This window comes from Piliocolobus tephrosceles, chromosome 5, assembly GCF_002776525.5.
Source record: "Piliocolobus tephrosceles isolate RC106 chromosome 5, ASM277652v3, whole genome shotgun sequence".
In the NCBI taxonomy this organism is placed as follows: Eukaryota; Metazoa; Chordata; class Mammalia; order Primates; family Cercopithecidae; genus Piliocolobus; species Piliocolobus tephrosceles.
Genome location: NC_045438.1, coordinates 24742326 through 24755078, shown reverse-complemented (window position 1 = coordinate 24755078; position 12753 = coordinate 24742326). Strand labels below are relative to the sequence as shown.

The window sequence follows — 12753 nt, the reverse complement described above, 5'->3', positions numbered from 1 at the left end:
CACAAGAAAGTAACTGTTTGTCTCATTTTTTCTACTCTCCTTTTTTTCTTTTCTCCTTCCTCTCCAGCTCAGTTTTCCCCCTTTAAATACTGAAACCCTCAAAACCCTCTTTGGAAAAAGTGCAGGCCACAGATCCTGCTGTGGCTTGTGTCTCTTTTTCCCTCCCCAACCAGATGCATCCTCAACTTTAGCAAAATAAACCTCTAAATTGATTGAGAGCTGTCTCAGGCATCCCTTTTGGTTCATAGGAGACAGATGCCAAAATCTACAGCAGAGGCTCAAAGGAGGTTGGGGTGACCTGGGGGGTTCTGAGATAGCTTATTCACAGAGGAGGTGGTGCTTCAGTTTGAGAGCAAGCATAGGGTATGAGAAGATGTTCCAGGGACAGGGTACAGCAGGAATGCAGAGATGAATTCTGGGTTCACATTGGCTGGAGAAGAGACAGCAAGGAAGGCAGTGATGAGGAAGGTAGATGAGATAGAAAAGGGAACAAGAGCAAAGAAAATGAAAAGCCTTGATGCCATGAAGGAGCTTAGAACTTACCCTACAGGTCAGTGTTTCCAAAACATGACAGTTCCTCAAAATCATCTGGGAGCTTTGAAAAATACAGATTCTAACATTCCTCCCTCCAGACCTACTGAATTCATGTCTCTAGTAATAAGGATCTAGGATTTAGGTTTTTAAAATTCCCAGGTAGTTATTTTAACAGGTGGGTAAGAATCAGCAGAGTCAATAAGGAGGCCACTGAAGGTTTTAAGCACAGAGTATCCAAGCTTGCTTGTATATTTAAATGACAAGATAGACAGCCCTACAGACCATATGTAAGATCTTTCAACATGATGAAGGAAACATCAGAAATCATTAAATAGTGCTAGAAAAAAATTGACTTTTAAAAATATCATCTATCGTACATCAAAAAAGCAACTATAGGTTGAGTAGAGTTTACAGTAGTATCGCAGGGTCACTTATACATGGACACAGATGAATTCGGAACCATGTATTTGTAATGGCACCATTCTCCTTGGTGGACAGGTTCTCCCCAGCAATGCTTGGCTGCCTAGGAGCAGAAAAGTGTGAGGGTGGGTTCATCCAGGACTGCAGGCAGGCTAGATGGGTGCAACGGATGGGAGGGGGTGGAGGAACTCAGAAGTCCTGGTAAGGATGTGTCTGAATTCATTTACCATCTGTCTAAGCTCGGAAAGAAGAAACACTAAGTGTGGTTCAAGAGAGTAGCAGAACAGGAAGGAGGGGTCGACCTATTTTTCCTAGTCTCATCTCCCAGCTTCCCAGTTCTGCAAGCTTGTTAAGTACTGAGAGCTTATGTTATCCATCATCATATTTCCAGGGCCCTCCCCTAAAGAAGTACTTGATACATGCTTGCTTGACTGGATGAAGGGAACTGGGGTCTGGCAAACTACAGCTTGTGTATTAGTCCATTTTCATACTGCTATAAAGATGCTACCTGAAATTGGGTAATTTATGAACAAAAGAGGTTTAATTGGCTCACAGTTCCGCATGGCTGGAGAGGCCTTCGGAAACTTACAATCATGGCAGAAGGCAAAGGAGAGGTAAGCACCTTCTTCACAAGGCGGCAGGAGAGTGAGTAAGTGCAGGGGAAACTACCACTTTGAAAACCATCAGATCTTGTGAGAACTCCCTCACTAGCATGAGAACAGCATGGAGAAACCACCCGTATGATCCAATTACCTCCCACAGGGTGCCTCCCTTGACACGTGGGGATTACAATTACGATGTGACTTGCATGGGGATGCGGAGGCAAACTATATCAGCTTGTCAGCCAAAGCCAGTCCACCACCTGTTTTTGTATGGTACTTGAGCTAAGAAAGATTTTATATTTTTTAAGTGATTCAATAAAAATTAATAGCAATATTTTGTGACACATAATAACTATGTGAAATGAAACACAGTCATGCTCATTCATTTACATACTATGGTTGCTTCTGTTCTATAATGGCAGCTATGAGTACTTGCAACAGGAATTCTATGGCCTACAAAGCCAAATATATTTATTATCTTGCCCTTTACAAAAAAAAAAAAAAAATGTGCTGAGCTCTGAACTAAGGCATGGAGACATGAGTGAGAATATAAGTGGATCTGTCTAGTGTGGTCAGAATGAACTGTGTGCCTGTGTCCATGGTGGTGGTGCTGCTGGTGGTGTTTTTTTCAAAAGGAGGAATAAAGTTATTTTCCTCTGTGATTTCATAGGTGCATGGGGACTCTAGTTTCTTACTAGCCTGTTACTTGGAATCTGAATGCAAGACTGCTTACTGTACCTTAGGAACTATGACGGTCTAACCCTGCCCAAGTGCTCACCTCCCAGCTCTTGGTTGTTGGCTCACTGAAGAAGTTGTCGATCATGTTCAGTTCTTCCTTCTCCACCACCACAAAGCCTTGCTCTTTGGCATCTTTCCCATACACATCAGGAGACCACTGAACAAAGAATGTGTACAAATGATCCACCCTGAAAAACACATTTGTGACAGATGTTAACACCAAGTCTACTTTCTTGGCAGGTGCTAGTGCGGACTGCAGTACATAAACCATCTTTTCCCTGCTTGGCAAATCCATTTTACTAATTGGAAAATTTCCCACTATCAAGGTTATCTCTACGAGTAGCCTTCCATACTCAAAATTAAGAGCCAATAAATAAAGTAAAAGTCCACAGGCACTGCAAAACTGTTAAAACTGTCTTTCAATTTGACGGGAAGATCAAGACATGGAACGTAAAACTGAAAAACACAATGAAATATTTATACCAAATATTTTTTCCTCATTGAGTCTTCATTTATTGGATACTTGTATTCATTGAGTAAAAAAATGTACATCTGAAGCTTTAGCGAGGAACAAAGATAAACAATACTGCAAGGGGTCTTTATGTAGATCAAAGTACTATTGCGTTGTAATTGTAATAAAACGTCTTTGACAACTAGAAAGTGTCAGGAATAATACTGGCTACTATTTTAATATTAGAAAGAAATCTAATTTTATTGATACGGGAATGTTCTTTGCTTCCAACTTCTCTGCTCTCTTATACATATTTACTGAATGAAGGTTCCAAAGTATCTCTCCAGGCTTAATCAATAGAAATATGCCCAGTTCCTAGGAAGAGAATGAGAGCTGTGAAAACTGCAGCTCCGGAAATATCCTCCAAGGTTCATACTATAACCATCACAACAGGAGAAAGGGCGATGAATATAATCAAATGATTCTTAAAGTATCTTCTAATCACTAAATGATAATTTGAATTTAAGGCTACTGTTTGGGATAATGTTAACTTATGATTTTTAAAATTCATAATTACATAAAATTGTAATAATAATAGGACTAAAACAAAAACAGAAATACCACTGACAATTCTGATATCCCAACAGATCAAACCATTTTTAAGGTTTCTGCATTCCTATCTGTTCTTGTCCACATGTGTACATCATTTATACAGCTTTCTTTTCATGGCAGTCAGAGCCAAGCCATAATTGTTGTATTTAACATTATATAATATACTTTTACCACGTTGCTAGTCCTTGTAGTCATGTTTAACAGCTACATTTCATGAAGTTAATAAACCATAATTAGCCTGTATTCCTACACTGTCAGGATATTTAGTTTGTTTGTATTTCTTTAATTGTATGAATGATGTTACAGTAAATATCCATACAGTGTATGCCTTTCACTATGGTTTGAATTATTTCCTCAAGATTAGTTCCCAGAAAAGGGATTACTGGGCTAAGGGGCATGATTTTATCGCTTGTGATTCATCCTGCCAAACGGCTCTTGAAAGGCTGACTAGTTTGCTGTGACATCAGCATTTCAGTTTGTGTCTTCAGTTTCATAACAACCTTGCTTATCCTTTTAGTTTATATAAAGTTTTACCAGAGTCCATCTGCATTCCTTTGAGTGTTAAGCGCCTGAACATTTTTCAAAATTTTCTTCCTGACTGTAGCTTTTCTTTCGTGAACTGGCTTTCTGTGATATGCGGTATCAATGTTTTTCTTTTTTTTCAGTTGGTGGGAGTCTTTATGTAAGGTGAACATTCACAACTATCAAATGTGTTTCCGAGCTGTTGTTTCCCTTTTTATATTAATCATGTCTTTTCCCCCACAGTACAGACTTACCAATTTTCTTATACTTTAAAGGTGTATTTCTTTATAGAGTTCTCCTTCAAAACATGGAGTGTTGTCACCTAAAACAAGGTGTGTATCAGTGTATATGACACGTTACCATTTCGATTACAAAAGTAAATATAGATATTGATAGATACTATGATTGTACATGGGTATGATGGTTATGTTTCAACTCGGTGTGGCCATCCATGGTACGTAGCTTTTGGTCAAACAGCAGCCTTGATGTTGCTATTAAGATATTTTAAGATGTGATTAACATTTATATGAGTAGACTCGGAGTAGAGCAGATTACCCTCCATAATGTGGGGCCTCATCCAATCAGGCGAAGGCCTTAAGAGAAAATGATGAAATGACGGAGGTCTCTTAAAGAAGGATTCTACCTTCAGACTTTCTTCAGACTTGATACTGCAACACGCACTCTTTCCCCAGTCTCCAGCCTGGACAGCCTGCCCTGAACATTTCAGACCTGCCAGCCCTTAACAATCGCATGAGCCAATTCTTTAAAATAGATCTCTATGTATAATACATATATTTTAGTTCTGTTTCTCTGGAGAACCTTGACTAATGTTATACAATAAACTACTCTGAAAGGTTATAAAAGAAACAGATCAAAATGGTTACTTCTAGGGAATAGAATGGGGTAGGAGAAATACATTTTATATTGTATATATATCTTTATTTAAATTATTTTAATATTTGGAATAGGTAGTACATTTATATGATTCAAACATCAAAATTATATTTTAAAAGGCATATGTAAGTTTCCTTCTTACATCCCTGTCTACCCCAAGCCCCGTAGGTGACCATTTTATTCACTTCTTATATTTGTAGTATTATTTATGTAGATATAAATATGAATATATATGTATTTTTTGTCTTATTATTTTTTGGGAAAAAGCTGAGTGTTGAGAGGGAAACTGAGGCAGGGCTTGCATAATGTCCTTTGGAATGTGTCTAGACTTGCTGGCTCCTTGCTTCTAGCCCTCTGAGGCTCCTATTCCCATTACCTCAAGTAGCAGAACATGTTCCATATAAACGCTAAACCATCACAGCTATAAATCATGTGCTTAATGCAGCAGGCTTTTTTGACCGCCACATTCTCACCACCTGTTTCTTTGTTGGATTACCAATAAATACCGTGGGCTCCCAGAGCTCGGGGCCTTCGCAGCCTCTGTACAATAGTGACGGCCCCCTGGTGTCCCACCTTTTCCTCTTTTTCTCAATCCTTTGACTCCAATTAGGAGAAGGTAAAAAGGGTAAATATACATACCGACTCTAAGGATGCTTACCTAGTCCTCCATGCCCACGCAGCAATATGGAGAGAAAGGGAATTCCTAACTTCCGAGGGAGCACCTATCAAACATCAGGAAGCCATTAGGCCCCCAAAATTCTCCTTACCTCTGAATCTACTTCTTCTGATCCCTGCCTAAAGATAATTTTATGGGGAAGAGGAGTTGCTTGTGTCTCTCCAGATGACAATCAGGTGACTGTATGGGTGCCCACCAAACATCTGAAGATCTATCATGAGCCACAGCATCTAGTGGACCCACCTGTACAGTACGAATTGAAGGTTTAAAAGCCTCGATTTGCTTTCCCTGTGCCTTCTGTTAATCAGAGAAGGCCTGTTTCTCATTATCAGTGGAAAGTTTTACCTCGCAGTAATTAACCAAAGAGGCAGAAACTGAGTTAAATGCTTCAGCAACGGCATGCCTCCCGGCTACAACCACAGAAAGTTGTTTCTGTTTCAGTAGACTTACTAACGTGGGAGTGAGGGTATGTTTGTGTTTTTGCAGGAGATGAACGAACCATGTGGATGCCCTCAAGATGTGTATGACCATGGAACGGGAGACTGGAGGGACCCATGGATCCCAACCCTGGACCGGCTTCCTCTAGTACGAGTCATGAGCCAGTTGAATCTGAATGCGAAGATGGAACAAAGACCAACCAGAGTCACGATGCTTAATGGACCAATGCTTTCTGACTCAGCTCCTCTCTACTCTGAATACACAAGACCCTAATAGTTAGGCAGGAGTAGCATTGCCCCTATTCAGCATGAAGAAGTTACAGAAGACGGACCTTCATCCTTCTGCAACCCCTAGGATTAAGGGTCCTCTTGTAAAAGGGAAAGGGGAGCTATGTGGGAAGCATTCAAACCAGAGCGACTTCTTTGAATAAGGGCTAAGAAAAATGAAGCTGGATCACCGACTGGCAATTAAGGGCCGCACAGCCTGTAATTGCCTTGCTCAATTAAAAGACGTCACCTCTTATGCTAATAATAATGATAGTAATAATGATGCCTTCTTTTTTACAAAAAAAAGAAGGGGGCATGTTGGGAAAAAGCTGAGTGTTGGGAGGGAAACTGAGGCAGGGCTTGCATAATGTCCTTTGGAATGTGTCTAGACTTTCTAGCTCCTTGCTTCTAGCCCTCCTAGGCTCCTATTCCCATTATCTCAGGTAGAACATGTTCCACATACATGCTAAACCATCACAGCTGTCAATCATGTGCTTAATACAATGTACTCTTTTGACCACCACATTCTCAACACCTGTTTCTTTGTTGGATTACCAATAAACACCGTGGGCTTCCAGAGCTCAGCGCCTTCGCAGTCTCTATACAATAGCGATGGTCCCCTGGTGTCCCACCTTTTTCTCTTTCACTGTCTTTTTCTCAGTCCTTTGACTCCACAGGACTTTGTCACCCCCACGACCTGGTGTTGGGTCCGATCACCCCAACATTACTCTTTATCTTGCTTTTTCACTTAATATATCCTAGATAGCTTCCACACCAGTATATAGACAGCTCCCTCATTCTTTATTTTACAGCTACAGTACTTCACTAACTGGATTTATCATAGTTTACATAACCATTCTCTGGGTTGTTTTCAAGAGTGTACCATAACGAACAATGCTGTGATGAATTAAACTTGCATGTAACTCATTTCACATGTGTACAGGTAAAGCCACAGGACATTCTCAGAGTACAACTGCATTGTAAAAGGAACAACTCACTTGTCATTTTCACATATAACCTCACATTCCTCTGTATAGGGATTATATTATTTTTGCCCTCCCACCAGCTATCTCTCTCTCTTGAACTGCTGAACTATTTTCGTTGTGCAGAATGAACTTCCCTACTAAAAGTTAACTTAGAAAACATGAAATAATCACTCCAGAGAGGTTTGATAAAGATACAATTATACATCTCTTAGTTTTTTCAATACTTAAAAATTTAGTCCATCTTAAATATGTTTTGAAGTAGAGTTGAGAACCCACTCTGCTTCACTATAACTTTTGGAAAAGGAAATATATATTATGCGCACAGCCACACTGGATAAAATGTATGGGCTTGAGTTAGTTCCTAATAGGTTGCTGGCTAGCTGACTTGAGAGAAAAAGGCATGCAGTCCCTAATACCTGAGAACGAGCCTGTTACTATCAACCAGGCCTCAGCGTTACTAAGAGCTGGCTTAGCATTCACAGCTATGCCTAATGTTTTCCTATTTAACATAATTTTCCAGAACATCAACACTAAATAAGGCCATTCTATGACCATGATGAATCACAACAAAAACAAGAACTCTGTAATCAGAGCTGAACACAAGAATACAAACACTGTCCAGCCACAAAAATGACCAAATGTCCCCCTAATTTGGGTAATGAGAATGACTGTGCTTCCTTCCCAATTACAGCATTAGTTTCTCCAGTCGTCCTTCCTTCTAGATAGGATTTAATAAAATACTCATTGTTAAAATCACCCGTACTTCCTGACAGCATCCCCTTTAGAGCAAGGCCCTGCTTCCTTGAATCCTCCCCTAAATCATCTAACACAAACCTAAATCCCAGAACTCCTTTTTTTTTTTCTGAAACAGGGTCTCACTCTGTCACTCAGGCTAGACTGCAGTGGCGCGATCTTGGCTCGCTCTAACCTCTGCCTCCTGGGTTCAAGCAATTCTCCTGACTCAGCCTCCTGAGTAGCTGCGATTACAGGCGTGTGCCATAACTCCCGGCTAAGTTTTGTATTTTTAGTAGATATGGGGTTTTACCATGTTAGCCAGGATGGTCTCCATCTCCTGACCTCGTGATCCGCCCACCTTGGCCTCTCAAAGTGCTGGGATTACAGGCATGAGCCACTCCTTTCTAATATCCTCTTACTGAGGTAACCCATAGTTCCCTATATGGTGTGTGTTCTCCCTCACTGCAACAAGTTAACCTGACTTACTCAATTACAGGTTTGTTCCTGCTGGTCTTTGTCTAGAGGGCATTGCTTCCTTTGACAGCACTTCCTGTGCACCCACTGTGTGCCAATGACCCTGCCTTCATGAAGCTTACCTTCTGGAATGTTAGAGCTGGACACTGGATGGCATTTAATTCAACTAACTTTACCTAGGTATCAGAGAACGAGGGCTCTGAATGAAAACATCAGGATCACAGCCAGGACTAGATCTCCTGAGGTGGCAATCAGCATTCTTTCTGTCACACTAAAAAGTCCTCCTCTCATTCCACAATGGTTTCTGAACCATTTCCCAGGTAATTTTCTAGTTACAACATAAGACACATTTTTATCACTTTTTGGACCCACTTTCCATTAGGCACTGCTCACTTTTCCTCTAACATTTTACTCTCCTTTGGGGAAATCTTTGTAAAGCATAAACACCAAGTGAAAAAGGAAACGTTCTGAGAATGCTGAGTTAATGCAATGAAATATTCTTGTGCAAGGGACTGCAAGGGAACGTGATTGCAAGACTGTAATCACAGATTTAGAGTTAAGCTTTCATTTCTTCTTAGACTTTGCAAGAAAAGTGAAGTGTGAAAAGCCCAGGTCAATTCAGATTTTAGGGAGAGAAACTATCTTTGCAATTGCCAGTCATTTCCCTTTGTGGTGACAAAAACATCAAGTTGCTCAGGGACATGATTGTACTGTCTTGTTTAATTATGCAGATATAAGTAGGACTTACTATTCTGGAGAGAGGTATGATTGAGTATACCCTGTTTGATGAAGACCACTCATCATTCCTACAACCCATTGGGAAAGTGGATGGGGTAAGAAGCCAGAGAGAAGGAAGATTTATATGAAGTCTGCACGATTTTCTGAGGAGGAATCAAATGCCTAATACCATCTCTTTTGAAGTTCAATATTATTAGGGTTTCTCTGATGAATTAGGGTGGTCCTAGAGTAGTTCAGTTCACAGAAAAAGACAACATCCCTTCTCCAATCCATTGTTCCTGAAAGGAAACTCTCCAAAGCGGTTGGAGAAGTGGTTGGGTCTTACTATAACCATTTTAGGAGCCGACAAATTGAGGCATGGTGTAATACTGATTCTGAAACTTAGATCAAGCCCCCTGCCACTGTGGGCATGTTACGGAAGGAAATGGCTGCATGTGCATATGTGTGAGTTTCTTAGGTTTAACAAGAAGATGTGCGATGGAGTGTACTGGGGTGTCAATTTTGGCATAAAGCATGCATTCTACCCTGCTGGTGCCATTTTCTCTAGAAGAAATATCTCAGCCTAGGACAGGAATCTGGGGTGACCAGGTAAGAGGGCGTATCCCAAGCCTACTCTTTTGGAACTGCTGGGTTTTCTGTGAGTAGTAAATCTAGGCTCTGGGTTTGTTTGTTCCCAGAGTGGACTATTTTGCAGCAGCCATGGCCAACCCTTTAAACTGAGTAAGCACTGGGCTTCTTGGGACTTACCACTGGAGGAAGATTTCTAGAGAAGAGGGAAAAGCACTCTCAATATATCACACAATAGAGGCTCAGAGTTGTAAACACTTAACATTAAGCAGAAAAGCAAACTTATGTTTTAAGCAATGCTGGTAAAATATACCATTTACCTAAAAAGAAAAGCTGTGATTTTCTGCCTCAAGGACCTTACATTGTACAGTAACTCTACAAGGTATGTATTACTGTGCCAAATTTAAAGTTGAGGAAATTGAGAGTTGGGAAGACTGAATAATGTGCCCGGACACCCCACCTGTGGAAATGTTCCAGTAATTCTAAACTGTTCCCCAATCCCTGCTTTTTAAAAATAAATGCTAAGTCCAAGGAGGCAGGAACATTTTTATATCTGTCCATAGTCAGATCTTGTGTCACAGTATGAGCCAATTACTTCCTTGGCTTTGGGTTTCGTTAATAAATCTAAAGGAGTATTAGTGCGATGTCCTGAGTGGTCCTTAGGGCACATGCAACCCAGTCCCTGCTATTCCTGCTCCTGCACCTTCCACTGATGAGGGACTCACAGCACCACCGGGGCCAGCCCATCAGTGCTGTGCTCTGTGTTTGGGGAGCGTGAAGGGGAAGCCACCTTGAATGCTTCCCCCATCGCTCAGGTGGTACGCTCTGTCTCTGCAGTCAACAGAGTCGCCCCAACCTTGGGCAGCCTCAGGGGAGGTGAGATGGGAAACCTCAAAGGTACATCTGCAATGGGGCACTCTGCCAGGAAATGCTTGTTCTTCTTTCCTCTGAGATGTTCAGGGCACTGGCAGACTCCTATTTCCCTCAACGGTAGCCTCCCGCATAATATCCCCTCATTCTGTCATGTAGACACAGCCCGCATGCTATGCCTCTGAGGGAAGAGAAGGGGGAATGAAGAAGGGACATGGCCTGTCCCACAAGAGGATATTACGATTCATGTAGAATCAATTTGCTTACTTAAGTTCTAAGTCCTCTGGAGACCAGGTGGAAGGACTCAATGTCCCTCTTCCCAGCTCTCCTTCTGCTCAATTCTCTATCTTTTGTTTATGTTATTTTTAAGATTTAGTTGGGGGAGAGGATATGATTTCATCTTTTTTCCTTCTAGGTTAGAGTTGCCTTGTTTATTTAACCTAATTATTGGAATGTTCTTTTCATTCACTGGGTTTTCCCAGTGGGTCATTTCCCAGAACTCAACTCTGCCCTCTGGAAACAGATCTTAAGTTCTGAAATTCCCCTTCTGATCCCTCTGCCTTCCATCTCACCCATGTCTTTCTCCTGGCTATACCAGCTATGCTCCCGCCCTGATCCCTCTTCCTCCTCTCCCCAGCCTTGGGCGTCTCCTGGGTTCATCTACTTTAGGATCTCTCTTTCAGGCTCACCCTCACCAGTGCCCCCTAGAGTCAGGCCTACAGCAGGGATCCTTCTGCACCTGCCTTTCCAAACACCTTCCCACAGAAACAAACACAATTATCTTTCCCATTCTTCTCTCGGGATGATGAATGTAGCTCGTTTGCTTATTTGGGCTTAATGGGTCCGCTACAAAGGCAGCTAACCTTGGCTAGGAAAAACCCTCTCCTGGTACAGCTCCGTAGTTGGCTGTAGCTTTTTTTCTTTCCTACTTCACACAGTACCTATTTAGCCTCCGTTTTCTCAAGTTCACCCCACTCTCCTACCTGCCTCCTCTCAGAATGGAAGATTCTCTATTGTACTGTTATTAAAATGTGTTCCCTCTGCCATCCCTCTTAGCACTCTTTTTCTTCAAAAGCAGTAACTGCTCTTTGACCTGTTTTAACCTCCTCTCTGTACTTTTAAGGGTTCCACTCCCTGGTGAATTTCTTCAATTATTTCCACCACCCCACCTTGCAACCTTTCCATCCCCCTGTCTCCTTTATCTGGATCCATAAATTCCATGCTTGTAATCCCAGGACTTTGGGAAGTCGAGGTGGGAAGACTGCTTGAGGCCAGGAGTTGGAGACCACCCTGGCCAATATGGTGAAACCCCATCTCTACTAAAAATACACAAATTAGCCAGGTGTAGCGGTGCACACCTGCAAAATCCCAGCTACTTGGGTGGCTGAGGCACAAGAATTTCTTGAACCCGGGAGGTGGAGGTTGTAGTCAGTCGAGATCATGTCACTGCACTCCAGCCTGGGTGACAGAGCGAGACTCTGTCTCCAAAAAATAAAAATAATAAAAATAAATAATTTGTAAAAAGTGTTCGGATTTTATTTATTCCCAAAGTGCCTCCCACACCTCACTTTCCCTTTAGAGTATATTGTTGACATCTGGGCTGGCAGATTTCCCAATTCCTTTTCATTCCTGAACTCTTCTATTCTGATTTTATTCACCTTTCTGTATGTGCCCTTTGTTAAATCAAACCTGGCTCCGGTATTTTCTGGAAGGTGGCAGAGTTTTAAAATGTTATTCCAGGCCGGGCGCGGTGGTTCAAACCTGTAATCCCGGCACTTTGGGAGGCCGAGACGGGCGGATCACGAGGTCAGGAGATCAAGACCATCCTGGCTAACATGGTGAAACCCTGTCTCTACTAAAAAAGACAAAAAACAAAACAAAACAAAACAAACAAACAAAAAAAAACTAGCCAGGCGTGGTGGCTGGCGCCTGTAGTCCCAGCTACTCAGGAGGCTGAGGCAGGAGAATGGCGTAAACCCGAGAGGGGGAGCTTGCAGTGAGCTGAGATCCGGCCACTGCACTCCAGAGCGAGACTCCGTCTCAAAAAAATAAATAAATAAAATGTTATTCCTAACCAGGTGCGGTGGCTCATGCCTGTAATCCCAGCACTTTGGGAGGCCGAGGCAGGCGAATCATTTGAGGTCAGGAGTTCTAGACCATCCTGGCTAACATGGTGAAACCCCGTCTCTACTAAAAAATACACACACACCCCAAAAAAAAAAAAAAAAAA

At 41.8% G+C, this 12753-nt stretch overlaps 1 protein-coding gene across 8 annotated transcripts in view; it reads right to left on the bottom strand.

The window, feature by feature from the left end:
* Window positions 1–12753, bottom strand: part of NCOA7 (nuclear receptor coactivator 7) — a 149257-nt gene that overhangs the window by 13201 nt on the left and 123303 nt on the right. For all 8 annotated transcript variants that reach the window (XM_023230601.2, XM_023230600.2, XM_023230599.2 and 5 more), the window contains one exon: window positions 2335–2482. In XM_023230601.2, coding sequence (XP_023086369.1) covers window positions 2335–2482 — 148 coding nt within the window. The remainder of the gene's footprint in view (window positions 1–2334; window positions 2483–12753) is intronic.